General features: G+C 36.0%; 1 protein-coding gene and 1 long non-coding RNA gene across 21 annotated transcripts in view; one reads left to right on the forward strand and one right to left on the reverse strand.

The window, feature by feature from the left end:
• NPAS3 (neuronal PAS domain protein 3) overlaps positions 1-17,805 on the reverse strand; it is a 741,221-nt gene that overhangs the window by 40,720 nt on the left and 682,696 nt on the right. For all 20 annotated transcript variants that reach the window (XM_034417996.3, XM_034417993.3, XM_034417994.3 and 17 more), the window contains one exon: positions 15,917-16,035. In XM_034417996.3, the coding sequence (XP_034273887.1) occupies positions 15,917-16,035 (119 nt within the window). The remainder of the gene's footprint in view (positions 1-15,916; positions 16,036-17,805) is intronic.
• The window catches only part of LOC148116418 (uncharacterized), a 45,599-nt gene that overhangs the window by 19,822 nt on the left and 7,972 nt on the right, over positions 1-17,805 (forward strand). The gene's annotated exons all lie outside the window — the stretch shown is intronic.

A 17,805-nucleotide genomic window follows, 5' to 3' on the forward strand; every position in this document is an offset into this window, starting at 1 on the left:
GCTGCCACCTGCTGTGACTTGTATTCTTGAATCATTTATGTTAATTAGATGGACAAAGCCTCACCAAACAAAGCTTGTCTAATTGTAGATTGTGTCACAGATAATAGAGCTATGAATTATTCTAAGTACAACATTCTTTTAATCCATTAAGTTCTCTAGCATTGTCCTGTAACATATCAATCCATAAAGTTGGACTTTTCTAAGACTTTTTATTACATCTTTGAACTACATTGCCCCATACTATGAAAGTAATTGCCAATTCTCTATCTCTACACAACCTGTGTAGTATTGTGATATTTACTTTTTCATGATGATGAATTCCAGCCAAGTCACTAATATGGGTCACAATGGGCATCATAATGCTTAGTTTTAAAAAATAAAATTTCTCCAGCCAGAAGATGACTTTGAGTACCAAAATTTGGTAGCACATCTTCATTTTGGTTTATCATATGTACAACTGTTACTTAATTTCAGAACTGTTAAATTTTCCTGTAAGTAGTTTAATTCATGTAAGTAATATGTAATCTTGAAAATGAATTTCAAGATCATGTTTGAGGGTAGCATCCATCTACATGTTCCTTATTATTCTAGTGTATAACTTAGTGACTGCTTTCTGATGCCAAGTCATTTTCTAAAGCATTTTCTAGATGAATGCTGGCTCATTAACACAAATCATACTTAGTTCTGATCAACACTGAAATCCAAGGGAAAAGCCAACTTTTACATTTTTGTTAGGATACATCCCTCTAACAAACCTCAATCTATATTTTACTTTTTATAGGAAAAGTTTGAAATTCCTTTTTAAAAATAGCAGTTTATTTTCAAGAAACCTGAAAGTTTTTGGTGCCTGAAAGTGGTAGGATTCTAATGAAGGAAACATCAGCTCTAACACTTGCCGGCTCACAACAATTGCTCCTGCTGTTAGATCCTATAAAGTAAACATAAGCTTTATGTAAAGGCCCTTTCTTTATCTTCAACAAAGAAAACTTTGCTGAATGGTCATAAACATATTTGGGATAAACTGGAATGTGTTTGTGTACATGTATATAGAAGAAACAATACAGCCTGATAAAAACTGCCAAACTTTCAGACTGTGGGAAGAAAAAGAGTAAATACATAAATGAAATAAATCAATACTAGATTTTCTGTGTGCCTAGGCAAAGATGTCTCCCAGAAAGATAACCAATATTAAGTATTCTTCAGAAGTGTAATATCTCCTATTATGGGAGTCAGAAATAAAAATCTTTAAATGGTTGTATTTGATGTAGCCTTTCCCTACCCCCATTATCTTAGGTGATTCTCAATATGGTGAACAAAAGATAGATAAAACAAACCAACAAACAAATTATACTAAAGTGTTTTCTGCATAGAGAGAAGAAAAAATGAAGTCACCATATAATTATCTGCCATAGACTTAGTTTTTCACTGTCGTTCTAGATATTAAGGGTTTTTCTAATGAAAGCCGAACTTTTATGTTATAATTATTCCTGCAGTGGCTCTAAAAGAAAAATGAAATTGTCAGGCTTAAGCCAAAAGAAAACACAGTGAGATCCAATTGAATCCAGTTCTTTATTTGCTTACACCTAATAGACAGAATCTTGTCAGGCTAAAGCTATAATCTTCTAACCTAACTGATATACTGTACCTTGGGAGATTCTACGATGTAGCTACCCTGAACCTATTCCTCCCTCCCTGATCCAGTTTAGGACTGTGCAGTCTCTTGCCTTGGGCCATTCTCTGGAATGGGCTGCCTCCTCCCTGGGAAGTCACAGTGCTACTGCCGACATCCCCCCCAACTTTTTTAGCTGCACATTCCATCACATAAGTTTCCTGGATTGTATCTGTCAAAGTTCATCTTTTGTTTTCCAGTGGTTTTGACAGATACACATCCCTGTCCTTGAATTGTAGCTGAGAGTAGCCTGACTTTTTTGAATGTACAGAAAGATTAAGAAAATGAATGAAAAGGAGACATACTGCCATGATGGGTACTCTCAGAGAGTTATTACAACACTGGAAATAAAAACTAATTAAAACAAGATAAGGAGAAGAGAAAAAGAGACTCATCAGTACAATATTAAACAGGTACTCCTTTATTTTTATGGATCTCTGTGTTGTGAGTGAGTTAAATGTTTCTTTTGTAGCAGTTTTAGGTTGTATTTGGATTAGAGGAATACAAGATATCCACTATGCAAAAAGATACAGCAAGACCTTCAGTTGAGCATAATAGCAGATGCTGAGTAGTGTCATGAGGAAATGAATGATTACCAACAATAATATGGAGGCGCCTAGTTTTTTTGTAACCTGTCTTTCCAAATAGCTTTAATTTCCAGAAATAAGAAATCAAGAGAGAGACAATTTCTTGAATGAATGGCAGAAGAGAGAAGCTATTTAATATATGAAGAGGAATCACATTAGCTGCCTTAAATTAATGAAATGCTATTTACACTAAACTGAAACACATTTCGTTTCTGACTGGTCCTGCCCACTTCTTTGTCTTAGCTGTGCAATATCCACCTTTTGTATTGCGTCTGAAAGCAAACATTTTAGACCAAGTATGAATCTTGGGCAGGAAAAGATTGTGCACTTCTGCTTTTAACCCAATCAAAATCCAGATAATTGGTTATGCAAGAAAAAGCCCTTCAAGTGCTCATAATCAACAGTTTTCATATTCTTTGTGTGACTTTGGTAGGAATTTATTACAATTTGACTTGGCAAAAGATGCAGCTGCTGGAGCACCTGTTAGAGTATGGACATTCAACTCAACAGCAGCAAAAGCTGATTAGTTCCCCAAAATATTATCATCCACAATAATAAATAGGTGAATATTTCTACTTGTTCTTTTCTGATTAAGGATATTTTAATTATTAACCAGAAGGTGCTGAAGGTGGAACAATAGATGGGCAATGCATTCTAATGGGAAAAAAAGTGGTTTAAAAATATCTAAATGGCTGCTTTCTCCTAGCACATTAAAGTGCTATAGTGGAACACTTTGATATTGTTTCTAGAAATATTCAGTTTATTGATGGCATCTCATTTTTTTAAACCAACCAATTAAAAATAAGAAAAAGTTTTATTATGCTTCATCACGAAACTTTATTTGTAACATGAAATTTTATTTTTCATTTATCTAAGGATTTAGATATAGATTTGTATTAATATTTGAACTTCTGGTACAGGAATATTTTTAAATACACGAACTATTGCTAAAGCAATCTTTATGTCTGAACTGTAATATTCAACTTATAGTTAACTAATTCCAAAGAATTTTCCATGGAAATTATATATAATTATGTTGGAAATACCGAACTGTTTCCTACAAATCTACAATGCTTATTTTGATAGCTCTGTGAATTACTATTACTGTACAAGGACTATGCCAATTTACATGATTTGCATTTGAGAAGAATTTAGAATTAAATCAGGAGTAATTTTTCTATTTTAGGTTCTACAAGAAACTTAGTTCATTAAAAAGCTTATTATATGAGTAATATAGCTAAATAAAATGTATTTTTCCACTAATGCATGCTTGAGTAGATTTTATTCTTTAATGCTTCCCTAAATATGTTCCCAAATTAGAGCGCTTTTTTTGTATCATAGGAACTTAAAATGTAGGGTTTTTTTTCTTTTACTTATTTGATAAATATATTTGATAGACAGACAGACAGACAGATAGATAGATATACATTTATAACTTCCTGATTAATTGAAAATCCTATCTTAGTTATATGGGATGGTATTTCATCAAAAGAGTTCTAAAATCATGTTCATATCCCTGGGCAAAACATCTAGCATTTTAGATGGTGTTTATGAATAGATGGATATACAGATAGTCCTTGACTTACGATCATAATTAAGCCCCAAATTTCCATTGCTAAGCAAAGATGTTGTTGAGTGAGTTTCCCCATTTTATGTCCATTTTTGCTAACAGTTGTTAAAAGAATTACTGCAGTTGTTAAGTGGACCACATAGTCGTTAAATGAATCCAGGTGTCCTATTACTTTTCGAAGCCAGTTGGGAAGGTTACAAATAGTGATCACATGTCCCTGGGACACTGCAACTGTCACAAATACATGCTAGTTGCCAAGTATTAGAATTTTGATCACATTACCATGGGGATGCTGCAACTATTGTAAGTGTAAAAAAACTTGTCATGTCCCTTTTATCAGTGCCACTGTACCTTTGAATGATCACTACCTTTAGTGTGGTCATTAAATGTCTACATATTTGACTACCTGTGTATATGGGTGAAAGTTTGATTAGCATAGTAGGCCATAATCCAATCAAAGTATTGTGATAAATTCTTAGATGCAAAACCAGGGCAATCAACAACTGAAGCAAAGTCAGAAAGAACCAGCCAAATAAATTAATCTGGAATAACTTCTGAACTCCTCTAGATTCTAGGGCAGTGATGGCTAACGTTTTTGCCATTACATGCCAGGAAAGGGGGGGGCGGGGGAGGGTCGCACACGCACGTGCCCACACGCATGCATGCGCAACCCCCTCCCCCCGCTCCTGGCACATGATGGCCTGGTAGGCCCATTTTTCTTTCTTACCTGGTTCCAGATCCTCTCTGTGTATCTAGGAAGGGAGAAAACAGGCTTTCTCACTCCCTTGGAGGCCCTATGGAGGCTGAAAGGGCCCATTTCCCAACTCTCGGTGGGACAGGAAGTGACTTTTTTTGCTGTCCCCAGCCTCCAGAACCTCTCTAGGAGTCTGTAGGAGCCTCTCTAAGAGTCTGTAGGAGCCTCTCTAAGAGTCTCTGGAGGCTGGGGACAGGAAAAAACGTCACTTCCTGTCCCACTGGGAGTCGGGAAATGGGCCCTTTCAGCCTCCATAGGGCCTCCAAGGGGGTGGGAAAGGCTGTTTTCGCCCTTCCCAGATAAATAGAGAGGATCTGGAGCCAGGTAAGAAAGAAAAATGGGCCCTCCCCCCCAGGCCCTCCAGAGGCAGGAAACAGCCTGTTTCCCTACTTCTGGTGGGCCCAGAAGGCCCGAAAATTAGCTGGCCGGCACGCGCATGCACCCCAGAGCTGAGCTGGCATGCCCACTAATATGGCTCCGCGTGCCACCTGTGGCACGCGTGCCATAGGTTCGCCATCACGGTTCTAGGGAAAACAACATTTGAGAGTAGGAGAGATTGTATGTAGTATGGGTCTTGCAGATTTAAGATCTTTGAAGAATTAATAATATTTGGGCTTTGAGGAAAGACACTGTTACAGTATTTAAGTCTATGATAGGCAACCCCTCAATATTGCCACCAACTGTTGACTAGTGCTTACCTATTTGTGACCATTCCTTCTCTGGGGTTCTTAGGTTGCATTCTGGACTCCTCAGGGCCAATGCCTTGAAGCTGATGCCTTGAATTGCAGACTTTAGGCCTTGCTTTCATTTTGAATTCCCCTTCCCCCTTCTCATCTTTTTCTGAGCATTAATTTATGACCCAAGTAAATTAAAGGGGACATGATTCTGTATGCACATAGCCCTGTCTACATATTTGAGCAATCTGTATAGCTTTGCTCAGGGTCTCTAATAATGATTACTGAGCCCATTCATAAACAATATGTTCAAGCCAAGATGTATTCAAACAATTTAATGAACATCTGTAGGTCAGGGAAGAGGTCTGCCATTGCATTAGTGCATCAACTGTAATGTTTTATCCCCATGGTGCAGTGATAAATTTTTAAAACCAAGATTCATTGGGACAGACTCCTAAGCGAAGTCCCAGTAATAGTGAAGAGTTCAAAAATAGCTGACAGCTTTGCTGATTATATCACTGTTGATTTCTTTCTTTCTACATATGCACACAATTAGAAATGTGCATATGTGTCTATAATGGGTTTTAATTGCCTATTCAAGCCCAAACCATCAAACTACCAAAATACTTTAAAATACTTTCCACTATAACACAAGTAGAGTCGAAATTCTTTCCTATCCATCCTTCTGCTTTTTGAGAAAATCCATGTCACTCACCCTTTACCATCTCAACTCTCGGATTATGGCAGCTAAGATCCAGGGAATTAGGGAAGGGTAAAAGAGGATATGCTGATGCTGACCAAAAGGATAAAAGCTCTGCTGGTCCAGTGGAATTTGCTAGGGATGGGGGAATAAAAGGCAAGGTGGTGTCACAGCGATACAGTCAGGATTCTGCTGCTTTGTATATGTGTGTAATGTACAAAACCATCCAGTATTGCTGGGAGTCAAGCAGCATATACATTTATTTATTGAGGATTGATGATGATGCCTTGTTTGCAGTGCTGTGACTGCCACTTTGCCTTTTGTGACCCACAGTGGATACTGATGACTCTATTCCTGCTTCTGTTGGTTCCCTTACTATTCATTTCCTCAGTGCAGTGGCTGAGGAGATCATGCAACTAATGTATTGCATTAGGCTACTGCTTCTTTCAAAAACTGCCTCACAGCCATATAATTTAAAATGTTCTATCTGGAAAAACAGCCAAAAATTCACATGCTTGGGTTTTTCAGTAAAGCGTTATAACACAGCCTTTTACTTTGCCCACTGTCAATCAATCTAATCATTTCTAAATTGACTAACTTTACTCTTGTTTACTTAATGTCTATCAACTGATTGTTATGCTCCATACAATTTATTCTAAAACAGGCAATTTTTTTTTGCCAGAGAGATTACTTTTCTTTTATCATCTTTTCTTTTTAGTATCTAAAATATGCTTCTCCAAAAATGTATTCTAAAATTAATCACATTACAATTGAAATAGAATATGATATTCTAGACTATTGTCAATCCATTCATGTTCATGTACTGTATGTGTATACATACGCCTGACTAGATTTTACTATTTAAAGGCAGAATAATACTCAGAATAATACTCACATTAAAAAAAAAACATAATGAGGATTTAGTACAATGTAATTTATAGTTTCAGTTTCGCATACCCTTCTTTATTTTGACGTCAACAAACTAAGTTGCCATTACATGCAGATCTGGTACGTTGAACTTAAAACCATCAATTGAGCATGTTTTCCAATATAAATTTCTAAGCAAACGGGGCTTCTGTGAATTATAATTGTACTCATGAACAGGGAGTTATACCATGAGGGGAAGAGGAAAGTGGAAGGAAATATGTAAGCCTCATTCTGATAATGCCTATGCTCAGTTTTACTCCCCCTGGAATAAAGAGTTTTATTCTGTAAAATAAATACAAAATAACCATATTTAGTAAGGGATTCCAAAACCCAAAGCCATTAATGTCAGAAATGCTTATAACTAGTGCTTTCTTTTAAAAATAATAATTTCACTACAGGATTTAGTCAATAGATACCAATTAATAACTAAGATGCTCTACAAAATGAAAATTACCAATTTATTTCCAGAGTGTTGAAACTCTGCAATTAGTATACTTTGCAAAAACAAAAAACAAAAATCACAGGAAATGCTTATAGTTTAGTTCACATAACAAAAGGCTAATTGGAAATGGGCTTTCCTAAAAAAGAGGATTCAGCATATTGTTTATCATTGGATAACCATTTGTCTGAAGTGGTGTAGGGTTTCCTGCCTAGATAGGGGGTTGGACTAGAAGACCTCCAAGGTCCCTTCCAACTCTGTTATTCTATTCTATTTTTATTGTTACGGAAGGTATTTGGCCTTACAGTGCGTACATTGTAGGATATTCTGTCACCGAGCCTGCAAAGAAAATAATTGGGAACACAGGCAGCAATCAGAAAGAAAAAGAATTGGTCAGGAAAGCTTTTTTTCAAAAAGGGAGGTGGCCAAAAAGAGCGGAGTCCAAACCTACGGTGCAGGGAGGCACACTGTCACAGAAGAAATACGGATAGCATAGGAATGAGAAAAGCAACTAAAAACAACAAACTGTTGGCTGGATAACAAACTTGAGTTGCAAGGAAATCTCTCTTCCAGGGTCAATTTCTTAAGGCAGTGACTTTGGGCAAGTGATATAATTCTTTCCTGCACTGGCAGGTTTAAGAGGTTTCTGAATTGGGAAATTTTGAGACCTAATTTTGCTTCACTCATACTTGTTGAGAGGACTGGAAGACTTCTGATTTGGTGGCAGAGAGGAGAAGGGATCCTTGAGAGCTACACAGACTCAACTTTAGGCAGCTTTAATATATCTGAATTTTGCCTACAACTAGTCAAGGCAAGAGGATATTCTTAGCAACATTTCTTTCCTTTCTCTCATTCAGCCTTTTGCTAACCCCAACTTTTCACTGCACTTTCTAGTTTGCACCCATTGTCATTTTTTCCTATAGCCGGAAGGGTTTCTTTCTTTGCTTGGGCAGTTCCCTCGGCTGTCTTTTCTGGGCTGAGTCTCCTTTTCTTTCTTCCTCTGGGGTTTCCTCTGCCTCCTGCTGCTGTGACTTTTGCTCAAGAAGCCCTTGCAATTTGCTTTGTTTTTCCACAGTCAGCTTTTCTTGATTTGCTCCTCAACTCACTTTTTCTCTTCTTTCTGAGATTATTCAGAAAATCATATCCCTCCCTCCTGCCCCCTTTCTGGTTTATATTCCCCAGGGAGGTAATTAAACATGTCCTTCTTTTTAACAGATTCTACTTGCCACAGAAAAGGGACTGGTTGCTTGGCGGAGGTTTCTGAAGTCCTATGTTGACTTGGATAATGCCCCCCCTCACTCTCTCTCTCTCTGCATTTGGTGGTCCCAACCTGCTTTTTCAACTAATGTCAACCCAAACAGGCCTTGAATTTTTTTTCCTTGAGGTCTATGACTACTTTCTGAACTTGCACCCTCATCCTTGAAGCTGTTTGTCATATTACTGAGCTCATTATCTTTTCCCCAGCTTTTACACACATAAGTCAACTAAAGTCAAATTGCCACACTTGCTTTCTGTTTTTTTCCCTGCTCTTCAATGGAGTTGACTTCTACTAATTCTTTTCTTGAAAAAAAAAAGGCAAACTGTGAATAAGCTGACTTTTCCTGATGATTTCATTCTTATTTCAAATCGACTAGCATATGCTCCTTTCTGAATCTCCTGAGTTTCCGGAAGTAGGCTGGGCAGGACTTATAGAACCACAGGTAGTCCTCAACCTATGACCACAATTGAGCCCAAAATTTAAATTGCTAAGTGAGAAATCTGTTAGGTGACTTTTGTCCCATTTTACGACTTTTCTTGCCACATTTGTTAAGTGAATCATTGCAATTGTTAAATTAGCAACATGATTGTTAAGCAAATCTGGTTTCCCCATTGACTTTGCTTATTGGAAGGTCACAAAAGGGGATCACGTGACTCTAGGACACTGCAACTGTCACAAATATGAGTCAATTGTCAAGCATCTGAAAGTCAATCGCATGACCATGAGGATGCTGCAACAGTCATAAGTGTGAAAAATAGTCATAAGTCACTTTTTTCAGTGCCATTGTAATTTTGAATGGTCACTAAACAAACTGTTATAAGTTGAGGACTTCCTGTGTACTGTTTAATATATATTTGCCTTTTCAACCTGGAGATATATATATTTATAGATAATACACATATGCATGACAAAAGTTGGTATCTATCAGCTTTCCTTTTAGTGAGTCTGTTTAGGAAGATTCCTATCAGAAGATCCCACTCCATTCATATGAATATCAATAAAGGAGAGTATTTGTAGCTCAGGGTTGAAATGAGGCACTGATGATGTTATCTAGTTTGGGTAATGAAACATCTGCAAGAAAACAAGCAAGCTCAAAGAACACCAAGGACCCATCAAATGGATATGCCGTAAGTGATAATAGCATATCCAGGAATAAACTGCAGTCTTTCAACCAGGTCCACGAATATCAGTGTTACTAGTCAAAGGATATTGAGGACAGTGATCTGTGAATCATACTAATGCAGAATCCATATAGTAACAATTGTAGGGCAATGACCTTATTATTTTACACAAGTATCATTACAATTGGATATCAACACTCCCTCCTCTTCCACAGTAAACGCCTTAATAGAAATTTACAAAAGGCAGGAATGCAAGCTGAATTCAGACACCATAAGATGACATGTTTTGTCTTAAGTCATTATTGGAGTAATCAGGGTGTCAGTTCACACATTAAGAAATAAAACACTTTTATACACCACATTGTGCTAAGCCAAAATCAAGCCCGTAATACTATGGTTAATATAGTGTGTGAACCCAGTTTGAGTGAACTGTTGCGGTTTTGTTTTGCTTTTGTTTTGCCATATTCAAGCCCATCTCTATATAATTAGAGTTCAGGAAGTTTCAAAACAACATTCCTCTTTCCAAGGAGAAAGCTTTTCTTCTCCCCGCACCCAACCCACACTTCAACTTATTACTCAGCCTAACAGAGAAATTAAAAGTAAGGCAGGGCATTGACCTAATGTTCTCTGTTGAATACCTCTTCATGCTTTGAAGAGTATTGGATGCATTATCTGATAAAATCTGTGGCTAAATATACTCTACAGTTTGCATCTATTTATATGGCTGAATAAATTGTTTTCTCTTTTGCGTCCGCCTGGAGGTTCATTATTTGCAGTTCCTGCAGAATCAATTTGAACTGGCCAAAATCAGTGATAGAATTTACAGTATCATGAATACCCTGTCAATATAAGCACACACACACACATATATGGAAGAGAAGGGGAACAGCTTTTTCAGTAATATTTATCTATATTAGCATGCAATGCATTGCCAATACAATGGAACTGTCACATTCATATCATGAGAGATGTAATCCAGATAGCTACACATAGCATGCTTTCTTGAAGATGACTTTCAGTTCGATAAAGCACTATTAGTTATAAAATTGTGCCATAGCAAACAGACAACATACATTAGCTGCCTTTTTGTCTTTCTCTATGCCAATTCTTGCATGAAATTCTCCTGTAATAGAAACTATGTATTTTTGTTAAAGGGGAACATATATATATATATGTAGAGTAAAATGTCTACGATTGCTAATATGATAAATGAAAAAAAGTAACATTCACAGATAATATATACACTTCAATTGTTCTATCGCTCTTAAAATTTGAAGAGATTTACATTCCTGTTTATCCTGGTGGTAGGGGTTTGTTTTTCTTGGTATTTCTATAATGGACATCATATATTTTATTCTGCTTTGAAAAATACAATTTTGTAAACTTAACATGTCGAAGTATAAAAGAAGAGAAAGAATCCTCAAGAAAAGACAGATGGCAGACTATCTTTTTCAAAATACAATTTCAGAGTAGCATACAATTGCTAATAGGGAGATCCTAAAATGTTTTTCCTTGACAGACAAGAGGTGATAAATTGTCAGCATAAACTTCATCTCTGACTACTCCTGTGATCTAAAGCTTTCCTGTGAGTTTTGTACCATCAAAGTCAACTTCTTATAACTCTACAAAAATTTATGAATGCATTTGACTATAAAATGACTGAAGGCATCCCATAATGCCTGTAGTTTATTGTGCATCAGCTCTCTTTTTTTAGTACAAGTAAAAGTTGCCTAGATCTTCCTCTGTCTTTTAAATTTATAAACAGATAGATTAAACACACACACACAAACAATTTTCATATTAGCTATTTAAAATTTTATATATATATATATATAATTCAAGGGATCTCCAAGGTCCCTTTCAACTCTGTTGTTCTGTTATTCTGTAGAAGTGTATGACACCTGACATCTATTTATTTATTGAATAAAACGAATTGGATGTAGCAAAACAAAAACTAGGTGCTAAATATAGGGAACAACAATTATGATTTGGCTCTGAGGCTTGATTCCAGTCATAATTCTTCTGGGTCACTACTCATTCAGCAACTGTTCAAAATTATGACGGCACTGAATGAAAGGATTACTCAGGAAAAAAACCATGGCAGGAGCAACTTATAGGATCAACTTGCAACCTTCTCTGTCAGCTTTCCCATTGACTTTGCTTCATTGATTTTAACAATCACGTGACTGCAGCTTGCTGCACTATCATAATTGTGGATCAGTTGTAAGCTCCGCTATAGAGTAGAAGATTTCAGAGATCTCCTAGTCCACAACATCTCCCTACCAAACCACCATTCCCTACCAGCCTGCACGCTCCACGTGCCTGGCCTTGGCTCTTGCTGGCCCACCTGCAGCCCCTGCCAGCCCACTTGTGAGCCCTTGCCAACTTGCCCATGCTGGTATGCCTGCACTCCTTACAGCCTGCCCATAGAATCTCCTGCAGCATCTCCATACCTCCTGATCCCTGTAGTGATTGTGTGTGGCATCCTCACCCCCACTCCTTGCTTGGACTCCCACCTCTTCCCACTTTATGACCTGAGTAGTCCAGAATTGCTGTTGCTAAATAATGTGATCACACAACATTGTGCTTTATGACAACATCATTTAGTGATGAAAATTCGCTAAATGGGAAAATTTGGTTGGGAAATTTTGGTCCCAACTGCTGTTGTATCCCAACAACTACCTGTAAAAGGCCATCAATTGATATCTCACTTCCAATGCCATGATATTGTGATTTTCTTTCAACTGAATAATGCAATTCATATATATTCTCAGTGCAACACCAAGTGAGTGATTTGATTAAACAGGTTGATTGGATTATCAATTGATTGATTATTTGACTGATTGATTAAAGTTTTCAGGAAAACTGTGATTACCTCATTCTATAGTCCATAATGTAAGATAGTCTTGGCAGAATAGCAATAGAACCATTAAATTGAGTGTGTACCAACATTTTTTGGTGAAAATATTATTGGAGATTTTTCAATTTTTTAACTTGTACCTATTTCAAGATTATTTTAGTGCAAGGAGGTAGATTAGAGGAAATATATCCATCATTTTTCAATGTTCATTACAAAAACTTCGGATGCATTCCAGTAATTAAATGTTTCCATATTATTTTTTTTTATCTCAGTTTATTGCATTGAATTAAATATGATATGCCTAAATGCTGTGATAAAAATGGCTATTAAAGAGATAAAGATGATGTTTAAATATTCATATTTCTGAGATCTGTCCAAATATGAGGAATGAGAAGTTCTTACAAACTGAATTCTTCACATTCTGACTGGGAGAAAGTTAACTTCTATATAGTATAACATAAATAAATGGCACTTAGGAACCACTAAGGAGGTTTTACTTTAATACATATCCATAATATACAAGGTCTAATTCAGTGGTGGGTTTCAAAAATTTTTACTACCAGTTCTGTGGGTGTGGTTTGGTGGGCGTGACATGGCTTAGTGAGTGTGGTAGGGGAAGGATACTGTAAAATCTCCATTCCCTCCCCACTCCAGGGGAAAGTTACTGCAAAATCCCCATTTCCTCCCGACCAGCTGGGACTCAGGAGGCAGAGAATAGATGGGGGTGGGGCCAGCCAGAGGTAGTATTTACCGGTTCTCCGAATACTCAAAATTTCTGCTACCGGTTCTCCAGAACTAGTCAGAACCTGCTGAAACCCACCTCTGGTTTAAATATATAGATCTTCACTAAAGTTTGTGAAAACTTCAGTGCAGATCTATATATATTGAGACCTTTTATATTATAGATAATTGTGTTAAATAAAGCCTCCTTAGTTTTTCCCAATAGGCTGCCTTCATAAAGACTAAACTTTGCAAGACATTTTCTATTCCCACCTGAACACCAGACAATCACTGCATCACTGTAACCAATTTCTCTCTCAAGAACGTTCCCTCAGAAATACTGGATGTTATATGTACTGTAAGTTGAAGTTGAGAATGTAAAAGCAGACGTACGTGTTACTCAAAAGAGTCAGTAGTCAAACAATTTATTTGGTCACTTCAGAGAAAGATTTTAGCATTGGCTGAAATTCTGGATTGAGAGTTTATTACACAGTCAAGTTGTGAACGTACATTTATTCTTATTTATCAGATTTATTTCTTGCTATTCTTCTGGAAACTCAAGGAGAGTTAGTCCTATTCCACTTTAACCAACATTCAAGTCTTTTTCAAACTTTTTATCCCAATATTAACTTGGTGTTGTCATTTTGGAAAGTTTTTCTTTATTCCCTACTGTCAGCCCTATGCAAAAAAAACACCTCCTGCTATTACTGATCAGACACAAACTTTCTTATCTTAAATTTATATAGAGCAATTAAATATTTAATTATGAAGCTTAGAATTTGCCTACAAGAAATGACAACTATATTGTGTGTTTTGCACCACATGAAAGCATACTGAGTTCAGCATTAGAGCCAAAGCATTGAATCCTTTAAAAAATAATTTCTTAAAAAATATTCAAAAGTATCATTTACATTTATATCAAAAAAATATTCCAGAGCAAACATTTTTCTAAGATGTTTCTTCTTCACAAAAATTATTGTCTTAAATTTTTTCTAAAACTGAAAAATCTTCTTTTTCCAGCATTTTCTATGTTTCCCTGTATGAGCATATTCTTCTTTATATATTTTTATTTTGTAATAACTTAGTTCTTTTCCTTTATTCTGCAATGGAGAATCAACACCAAATGTATAGAGGAGTGCAAAGATAGCCTTGACCAAAGCATATAAAGCAAATATAAAGCATTAAGAGGGACATTAAGAGAGAGCAAATAAACAGCTCTAAACTGGGAAAGGAATATGCATGAGAAAGAGACTCGGTATAATCCCATCTTGATTGTGTTTCACATAAGGGAGGTCAGAGGAAAGCCCTGGTAGGCTTTCAAGATATTGTTAGTATATTCTACAAGTTATATTTCTGCAGCCTTTAGGGATGACATAGGGTTGATAAAAGCTGTAAATACAACCTGGAAGTTTGTTCTCAGTATTATAAAACCATTGCACATATTATGCATAATAGAAATACTTTATTTTGAAGACTTATTCTATCATCTCCATCAAAGATCAAGTCAAGTTGTCTTAAATCTAATAGAAATAAGCACAAGCTATGTAACCAAAGGAAAGAATTTGTGATTTTCATATTCTCAAGATCCTGGCACAGAAGTTCGGTTTTACATTTGCTCTCATCTGAAATGCATCCAGAATAACACAGTAAACCATTTCAGATTGTATTATTTTCAAAGTCTGATTGTTCCTTAATAACTTTGAGTAGGCTGGTTGTTTTAGATTCAGTGTTCTGTAACATAACCAAAATAACAAGAAAAGTAATAACAGAATGGATTGCTTAAATAGGTAATAGATGGTTGTGTAAAGCATGAAAAAAGTATTTATTTATTTACATATTCAAGTGAACTATAGGGCCACTCAACTCAAACAATGTGGGTCGGGGTGGCATGCAACAGATATGCTATATTTTGAGTATATTGGCAAATCTTTATCTCTTGTAAAACAAGAGAAAGCAGGATAGCAGCAGAACAAACAGGAAATTAAGTGCAAGGACTGAAAGTGAAATTTGGGATTATTAATCACAAAGAAAGTTAAAGCAAGAAAAATAAAATAAAAAGAAACCCTATATCCACAGATAACAACATCAGTGATAAATGTTGAAAAAAATGAAGGTTGATCTGAATTCTCAACAGCTCAAAATCAGTCTTGTTCATAAGAGTATTTAGGATCATATATACATTTTTTAAAAAATGAAAATTCTTCCAGTGAAAATAATTTTTGATATAAAACATTTCCCCCAATTCATTGGCAGTGATAGAAAAATAGTTGTAAACTCCCAATACAGCATTCCTTCTCATTAAATCTATGGAATCTATGCTTCCTAAGAAGCATCTCCTGTTGTGTTAAATGAGGCTTTTAATTATTTCGTTCTACATGAAGAATTTTTAGGGATTGATACAGATAGTCTGTGACACTAAAGAATGCTTCTGATTTTTTAACCTTGCTATGATACCTGATGGATATACTTCAAAAATATCATCTATGGCCTTTCACTTTCTATTTGTAAAACTACTCAGGCTCAACTGTTATGAAGCTCTTGAGAGGAGATTCTGGGATCTGCTACAATTGATCATATATCTTTTTTAAAAGATGGAGAACATCTAACAATATTTAGGGAGACAAAACAAAAGTTTACCTTATATCCTGAAGATTTTATGTGTACACCTCGCTTGGTCAGTGTTGATTTCATCCGAATGAAAAAAGAACGCTCTAGGTTGTTGTCTGTAGAAAGTAGGCTTGGGCTTGTAGTTTCCACTAAAATAGACATAACAAAATAATTTATTGATCGTTTAACTTTTAGAGAGCTCTTCTGAATTTCATAGGTGTAGCCCTTGAGCTAACCTAGGGCCAAATGCAAGATATGGGAGAGGTTTTTTTTTAAAATTGAGCAGCAGAGAAGTTATAATAAGCAAATAAAGAATCTCTCTTTCACCCTGCTCATAATAGAAATAGGGAAAAAGCCAAACTGCTTTGGATGACAATTCATAGCCTTCTCTTAATACTCTGCAAGCAAAATTCCACAGCAGAAAAAAAATTGAAAAAAACAAACAAACTGATATTAGGAAAAGAGCCTATTTATTTTTCTGAAACTATCCCACAAATTTTGTCAATTCAACGTGGCCTTCCTCAATGCCACCCCCCCCACCCCGAAAACGACCAGTCCATATATTATGGACAATTTTCAAACAATAAATTGTTGTTTTCTCGCTTCAATTGGAAGTTTCCGTCTCCCCTTGTTCTTTCCGTCAAATTGGAGCTGGCTTTTATCTGAGAGTAGGGAAGAGATAATTGTAACATTTGTCCACCTGAACATGAGTAAAAAGGTCACGTACTTGAGTGCTTTTATTTTCCTATCAAATGCGAGCACACTTTTGTTGTGCAAGACATTTAATTGAGAAGCAAACCTCTACGAATATATTGGCAAGCAGTTTTCATCAAATTTAAAGACCATTGCTTTTATCAACCAAGGTTTTTTCCCCTTTATTTGAAAAGGGTTAGGCTGTTGATATTAACTTGCATATATTTACTTTCCTATAGCCATTTTTACTTTGGATTTCTACTCTGTTGTGATTAGCCCACTGACAATAATGCTTTTTTTCTTCAGTATGTCTCAAGACTGTTTTTTTAAAGAGAGCATGAATTCCATGTCATTTTAAATGTACAGCTCTTTATCACTCGAGGGAAAAGCAGAGCCATGTTATATTTAGTACTTTCATTTCTTCTGATTAAATATGAATTACTATGAAATTTTTCTCATCATCTAACACGCCATAATACGCCAACAGCTTTTTAATACACTATATAAGCACAAACTTCTGCTCTAAGAGTTTAATTTGCCCCTCTAATCCAATCACATCAACCTTATTTCTCTTATCAGAGATTCCCATTTTGAATTAAATGAGCTCATTAGTTTTAATCAAAAGCAGAGAGATCAAAACTTAAATGTAAATGCTTTAGATCAGAACTGTCAGTCAGCCGTGCAGTTCTATTTTACTAAAACACAAGATCAGAGACCCTTAGAACCATTTTTTTTCCTCATAAGGGATGCTGAGAGCTCGAAGATGCTATATCCTATTTTTTTCTGTTTCCCAAGGACAGATTATACATTTAAGGTTAGACTTAATTTAGTGCATTTCTTCCTCTATTCTAGTGGAAATAGAAAAGTATGCCAATCTATTGTTGGCTTCTTTCACATTTATTGGTGATGTCCTCAGAGACCTAGTGAAGTGCTTAGCCGTCAGAAACCACACCACAAATCTGGCCTTAGTGTTGGGTTTCATTTGGTAATATCATGTTTGCAGCATCTAAAAAATGAAAGTTTCAAAGCAAGGAAATGTATATCAAGGTGACTAGAACCCTGAAACCACACACACAAAAAAGATCCTAAGCAATAATGGCATGAAGAGACTCACTATGAATTATTACTGCTAGTATACCGCACTCAATAGTACAGTGGTTAAAGTGTACATTAAGAAACCACAGCATGTGTTCTTCCTGCTGAGTGAATAAATATTAAAATTGGCT

This window comes from Pantherophis guttatus, chromosome 1, assembly GCF_059756535.1.
Source record: "Pantherophis guttatus breed Tessera chromosome 1, ASM5975653v1, whole genome shotgun sequence".
NCBI classification, from domain to species: Eukaryota; Metazoa; Chordata; class Lepidosauria; order Squamata; family Colubridae; genus Pantherophis; species Pantherophis guttatus.